Genomic DNA, 6,563 nt, shown 5'->3' with positions numbered 1-6,563 from the left:
AAAAGCTGCATTGCCTGGATATCGCTATAACCTAAAAACGCCGAAATAGACTTTTGGCAACTTCTAATGGTTGTGCCCTGTCCGATCCAATAACTCCTGTGCACTAGGCTTCTCCCTATACACCAATGTTCCACTAGGCGAGCCATCACTGGTCTCCGTGTGTGCTTTCTTCTCGTCTCCCTCCTGGCTGTCGGCAGATCCGGGGTTCGCCGCCCTGATGGCTTCCTCCAACGCGATAGCCGCCACATTTGGTCGACCGACCTCCTCTGCTGTCTCAGCATTCTCCGGCGGCTGGAAAGCCGCAGCCTCGTGATCGTCAAAGTCTTGTCCGGGGTTGACGGTCTCGTATTCCACTATCTTGACGATCCTGTACATGCCGAAAGCCAGCAACGTGCCCATGACTGGACCAAACCAGTAAATGTAGTGGTATGATGGAAAGTTGCGCGTCACGACGCAGGGGCCAAATGATCGACTGGGATTCAGCGAACCGCCAGTGAAGAAGACGCCAACCATTTCCGCGACGAAGAGCGAGAGACCTATGCCGACAGGAGCAAGAAATGTGGCTTTGTGTTTCTCAGCTGCAAGCATGAAGATGGTGAAGACGAGGAGAGATGTCAAAAACATCTCCAGGAAGACGCCCATCGTGGGAGTAACACCGTTGCCAAGTGTCGTCGAAACGTTCAGCGGGCCGGGAAGGATGGCAGATACAACGCCCGCAGCAGCTATGCCAGCGAGCATTTGGCTGATGAAGCATAGGACTGCGCGATCCCATTTCAGCGCTTTTATTAGGTAAAGACCTAGGGTAACCTTCATGATCATGTCAGCTCATTGATTGCAGTGCTTTGCAAGGATCTTGGAGACTCACAGCAGGGTTGAACAATCCACCACTGACTCGGAAAAACACCCACACGCACACCATCAAACTGAACCCAAATATCAGACTGATGTACAGCAAGACGCTGGTGTTTGGTGCCTGCGTTATACTGTTCCCGCCCTGTCCAGCAGTAGCTTGGTCACTGTACAGCGCAGCAGTGTTGGCGACTTGAGTGCCGCCGAATGCGAAGAATAAGAACATGAAAGTCCCAGCAAACTCGGCAACAGCCGCGACAAGCTCATTGCGCCATTTGTTTGACACGTATCCGTTGAGAGCATTCTTGCGGGCTTTGATGTGCGGATGATGGCCGTGGATGTGCGGGTGGTGAATATGCGGATGATGATGGCTGTGAGTCGAGTGTCTGGGTCTGTTTTCACCCGCACTGGATTCGTTCCTGTGTACGGGTAGGATGTTTTGTTGCGATGGAGCCATGATGTCCTTTTTCTTCTTTTTTCGACCTTACAACAATCCATTGCAGAAAGAAAACTGGAGAAGAGAAGAAGGGATGAAATCCAGGCAGGTTCAGAACAAATCCACTAAGTGATGGAGATGACTCCGGTGAGGAGAGAGGCTGAACGAACGCCGTCTACGGCTACCTAACTCTTGTGACGTCGTGGTAGGGGCGCCACCATCGTCTTTGATGCGGCCATGCGAACGCTAATGGGATGGCGCCGGCCGTAAGCCACTCGTGAATCTACGCAAGTCAGGAGTTTTTAACACTCGAGTCGTCTTGTAATCTCCAGCAGTATGCCATATCATGATCGGTGTATGTGTGCCGTGCTGAGCAGCACTGTGTACAGCATTGGTAGATGTGAGATCCTCGTAGCTGCAAGTGGATGATCGGATTCGTGATAGTCCAGACGGATCTGGAGATCTGCCCACAGGTGCGGGTTAGCGTGGCGGGTAGTGTGGGTGATGTCATGCGAACCGAGAAATAAGGGTCTGCGGCTGTGGGACGATCCGACGCTGCACTTCACGAACTGCGCGCAATATTTGATTTTTTTTAAATAGAATTTGATCAAATTCTATATTGTGTGACAGGACTGACTTTGATACGGAGGAGGAGAGCGTTGCGGCCTGCGACCTTGATCTGTGTACTTCCTGCAGACTGAGGCCTACGGTAAGGCAAGCCGAGCTGACAAGGTCTCAAGGATCGCGTCGATCGTTCATAGCCTTTCGTATCCCTGTAGAACCCAAGGTATGTTTCCGCCACCGCGTTACAAATCACAGATATGATGTGAACGAAAACAGATTGAACCAAGAGACTGAATGCGATGGAGAGCCATCGACAAACTTCAATGAAATTGCGGTTCTAAAACACAATGACAATTTCTGGGAAGATACCATACTTTTACGGCATGCTAATCCACATCTTACACGGACAGGAAAGAGACTCGAATTACATGCTAGGCTGAGGTGTCGGAGTCACCATTGTGGCCACAAGAAAGGTCGTTTCTTCATTGTGCCATTCCTGTGTCTCGAGATGCGGTTGCAGCTTAGGATTAGGCATCCATGCAGTGACAATCGAGGAGGCAATTGTTCGTACTGAGGTTTTTATCGAACCATTAGCATTGCGGTAATAGTCTGTCGTGACACTTGGTGTTGTCTGAGCACCGGGAAACAATACAGGAATAGATACTGGTTCCCGAGTCTTGACTGGCATTGGTAGCTCCTCAGTCAATGATCCGCCAGGATCATGGTCTCCGTGGCCTCTCGGGTGCTTACAGCTGCGCCATGCATCTTTCATTTCTTCTGCGACTTCATGACCTTTTGGTAGGTTGAGCTGGTCCTCCCACTTTCCGTTCTTCTCACACTTGTTGTGTTTGCGACACATTTTGCCGAATTTGTTGTTTTCATACAACTTTGAGTCTCTCAGGAATTGTTTCGTATAGGCCATTTTTGGGTTAGACCACGGTCTACCATATGAACGGGCGGGAGGATCGCACAAACACGGTGCGTTTGTGTTGTGGCTGCTGTTGACATCGGTAATCGCTTCACCTGACCAGCTGTAACATACAGCAATGTTGATTGCACCTAGAACCTTTCCGTAATGATCAAGAAGCCTGATGTGGTCGCCTGGCGTAACCATGTTCGAAAAGTCGCGCCTAACTTCTCGCTCGGAATTCCACGGCATCGGATCAAGCACGTCGAATTTGCGGCCCTTCAGATGGCGCTTGAGCATTAATGCAGGCTGTTCGGTGGATTGATGGAATAACGTCTCAATGTCCGGATCTTCTTCTCCCTTGAACGTAGGTCTCCAGACTTCGATGCTAAAAAGTGGACCGCGGACGAAATCGGTCAAGTGTAATCCGTTGAACCCTTCTTCTGACAATAGTACGTCGATACCGGGTGGAAGGCGAATCTTCTTATCTTTATGAACCGATGCCACTTGAATGTAGTAGACAATACCAGACCTCTCTTCGAAGCAGATGCGGCCTTTCGTTTCTCCCTGTGTGTCTTGCTCGCAGGTACTCCCTGGAAGTACTGGAGCCGCTGTAATCCACACTTCTTCAGTAGCCCTGCCGAGTTTTAGTTCAATCCGATGTGAGACCAGTGATGCCAATGAAAGCACCTGGAACAATGCCACTGCAAGCAGAATTCAGATTTCCCATCTGTTGGGCCATGCCTTGACCGTACACAGGACCTTTCCCCGGGAGTTTCAATTTTCCAGCGGCACTCTGAACGCCCCTTCGATGCTCTGCTTGGTACTCCTGCAAATTGAGCGAATGCAGGGTTTGCCATCCACTTGCTCACACCGCTTGTGATTGCACCGGCCCACAGTGACCCAACGCCAGTTACAGCCGTACCTGCCAATGGCGCGCCAGTAATAAGGTTGATGATCATGTCCCTATTTGCCTTCTTTTCTTTCGCCTTGTCTTGCAGCTCATCTGTGTATCTGAATGTCTTAACATCCCGATCGATGTCAAGACCCACCTCGATGAAGTAGTCTTGGAATGTCTCTGTCATGGCAAGGCGGGCGTGATCTACCACCGAAATCTCGTCGAAGAATAGCATTACAGCACGCTTTATATTCGGCGGGTGGTGTTTACCAATGTCCTCGCAACTGGGCGCCTGGTGATTTTAGTATATGTATTGCCAAAGGTTTTACAGATCAGTGTATACATACAATACAGCTGCCAAGCCCGTCGCAAATCATGCTACTTGGCGGATGATCTGGTGCGTAACGCTTCGACATCCAGGATGGGAAGGTCTTTTCGTCCCTGTCGAGAACGCGACGTCATTGTTCGCCCAAGTATTTATCTGGTTGACTTCGCAGCCATGGTACGTCCTCGTGTTTGTGGTTCTCGAACACTTCGTTCGACGGCCGGTCGATGCCGCAGTCATTGTGCCATCGTACTTCACCATCCTCGTCCTGGCAATAGGGGTTGCCGTCGCAGCCTCTCAGTGACAGAGCTGGGTTGGCGCCAGTGAATTACCAGAATATGCAACTGGCGTACAAGACCCAAGTCCTACAATGCGCACTGAACCGCATGTTTGCGTCGCATAAATGGTAGACCCTAGAAAGAACGTCTGAGTGGCCTTTCTTGGCGGTGTGGGTTAACTGCTGAAAACCTCGCCTGTGATGTCCGTCCAATGAAAGCTCAAATTACTTTTGGTGGACTCTAGAGCGACACGCACAAAGTTTTATACTCGTTCTGGGCCATAAACCTCTATGTTGGCCACTTGGCCAATACCGAAAGAGCATGGACCAAATTGCGCCAATATCCGCAGCCAGTTTTGGGCTTAGAAAAGCCGGTCGGTTTCTGAGTTTCGCATTTGAACGGGCTATTTTCAATTCCACTGGGACAGCGGTACTGATGACTAAAACTATAGAATGGGATTTTCCACCATCCCCAATCCCCAATCATCTTGAGGACGTCCATTACTTCTTTTAAGTTAAGATAGGACATGGGCAAAACGCATCCAATTCCGTATGATGATTTCGGCATCTAAATGGATATCGGGTGTACTAGAGAGCGTGCTACTAAGTACGTTGTCGAGATATATATGTCTAACTTCAGTACGCCTATAAAAGCAGCATCCGGCGTGGAACACTCACTATATCTCGGCGGAGCATATCGGAGAGGCCGGACAACTAACCACACTTCATACCATAGTCATTGCAGCTTTGAAAACTTGGAATAGAAAACATAACTCCCGTTACCTGGGTAGCCACATGCCGCGTGTAAAGACCGCTGAGGAGAGCTCAATCAGCAGACGAAATCCGACGATGACTATAGTTATATACATATGCAGTGGGCTCTAATTGGGATCGTTCACCATTAACGTCTTGCAGGAATATTCACTAAGAGTTCCATACCGAAGTGGCGGCAGGTGGGGAAACCCTCTTCGCGGGGTTCTATCTTCACTCGATTTTGAATCCTTGAAAATCACATGAGGCTAAAGACTGAGACGAAGACTTCCATACCCGTCACGATATGTGGCCTCGCTAAAGCCATACCCTACCATAATTTTGGTTATACCTTTGAACAGCCCTGGCCCAACTCAGGTAAACTTATAGATTCAAGGATCAGGTGTATTTACAATCACACCGTTTGCTTTACGCTCTATCGACGTTGCAGTGGTCACGCTTGCATGCTGAAAATTGTCTGAGCTTGGCGTACCATTATTCCAGAGCCACAAAACCATTTCAGCGCGGATACTCTTGCGTGATCTCCTAAATTATAATAGCCAAAACTAGGAAGCGGAGTCTTTTTTTCGAATCGAACCTTGCAAGTCTCTCTGGTGCAAAAGGAATATTTAAGATAGCCAAAAGCGCCTTTTTCTCAAGCTCAATTCTCCTTTCTCATGAAGAAAATCTATTGAAACAAAGCAATCAAGATGGACAAAATCCGAGGCTACCTTATCGGGCTTGTAGTCGTCTCTTTTGCCACCGGAGCTATCGCTATCTGCGAACCTGCCATCGTCGGCCAACCTAACCATATCCCTCGCCAAGTAAACTGCCTCGTTCTCAACTCATCAGAATTCTCACTGACTGTATATAGAATGCCGGTGTTCAGTCTTCCGCCCATGCAGCTGAGGCCGAATTCATGCACGCCATAGAGGCTGTCACCTATGTAGACAAAATTCCAGCCACTACTGCTCAAACCTTCAACGCATGGAACTTGCACGTCTGCACTCAGCAGGCAAGTGACTCTGTGCTCATGAGAAAACTGGGAGTAGCGGGTGCTGATGTGACATGAAAGTGCGACTTTAGACACGCGAGCGACATTGCTCGCCTGTACGGTCACCCCACAGTCTATGGCATCCCGTTCGATGAATTCACCTTCTGTATGTGCAATCGGGAATTCGTTCGTTGCAACCAAGTTTGCCAGGCCCAGTACGAAAAGGCCATGCTTCACTGGCCGCCGCTAGATGCTGATTGGAAAACCTTGACATCCTCTGGACCAACTCTATGTATCGGCAACTGCAACTCGGAAGCAATCATCAACCACCAATATATTGCCAACTCCACGCAACAAGCCTCCTAATCTTGAACGCGACGCCAACCTAGTCTTCTGTTACTCCCGTAACTGTCAGGGCGAATTCCAGAACGAGATGGCAGAGTTCCAAAGGAAGAATAACGAGTAGTCACGCTCTCGGCGTATGCCTTTATGTGTGGAATCATCACTCCGATGGACCTGTGTGTTGCACATAGACTCAGGGTTGAAAATAGCTGGACTGGTGA

At 49.3% G+C, this 6,563-nt stretch overlaps 3 protein-coding genes across 3 annotated transcripts; 1 reads left to right on the top strand and 2 right to left on the bottom strand.

Moving 5' to 3' along the window:
• Positions 1-63: 63 nt before the first annotated feature.
• On the bottom strand, positions 64-1,306 carry SNOG_04900 (hypothetical protein; the record flags this gene model as incomplete). Its single annotated transcript, XM_001795261.1, has 2 exons — positions 64-807; positions 866-1,306. 2 exons carry the CDS (start codon positions 1,304-1,306, stop codon positions 64-66), a joined length of 1,185 nt encoding a protein of 394 aa, XP_001795313.1.
• A 967-nt stretch (positions 1,307-2,273) lies between these two features.
• Positions 2,274-3,889, bottom strand: SNOG_04899 (hypothetical protein; the record flags this gene model as incomplete). Its single annotated transcript, XM_001795260.1, has 4 exons — positions 2,274-2,735; positions 2,892-3,349; positions 3,447-3,585; positions 3,629-3,889. The coding sequence occupies 4 exons, from the start codon at positions 3,887-3,889 to the stop codon at positions 2,274-2,276; spliced, it is 1,320 nt and encodes a 439-aa protein (XP_001795312.1).
• A 1,827-nt stretch (positions 3,890-5,716) lies between these two features.
• On the top strand, positions 5,717-6,366 carry SNOG_04898 (hypothetical protein; the record flags this gene model as incomplete). The annotated part of the gene is made up of 3 exons (XM_001795259.1): positions 5,717-5,830; positions 5,881-6,025; positions 6,134-6,366. The coding sequence occupies 3 exons, from the start codon at positions 5,717-5,719 to the stop codon at positions 6,364-6,366; spliced, it is 492 nt and encodes a 163-aa protein (XP_001795311.1).
• Between the last annotated feature and the right edge of the window lie 197 nt (positions 6,367-6,563).

The sequence above is a fragment of the Parastagonospora nodorum genome (assembly GCF_000146915.1).
Source record: "Parastagonospora nodorum SN15 chromosome Unknown scaffold_7, whole genome shotgun sequence".
In the NCBI taxonomy this organism is placed as follows: domain Eukaryota; kingdom Fungi; phylum Ascomycota; class Dothideomycetes; order Pleosporales; family Phaeosphaeriaceae; genus Parastagonospora; species Parastagonospora nodorum.
This window is presented reverse-complemented; position numbering and strand designations above follow the sequence as displayed.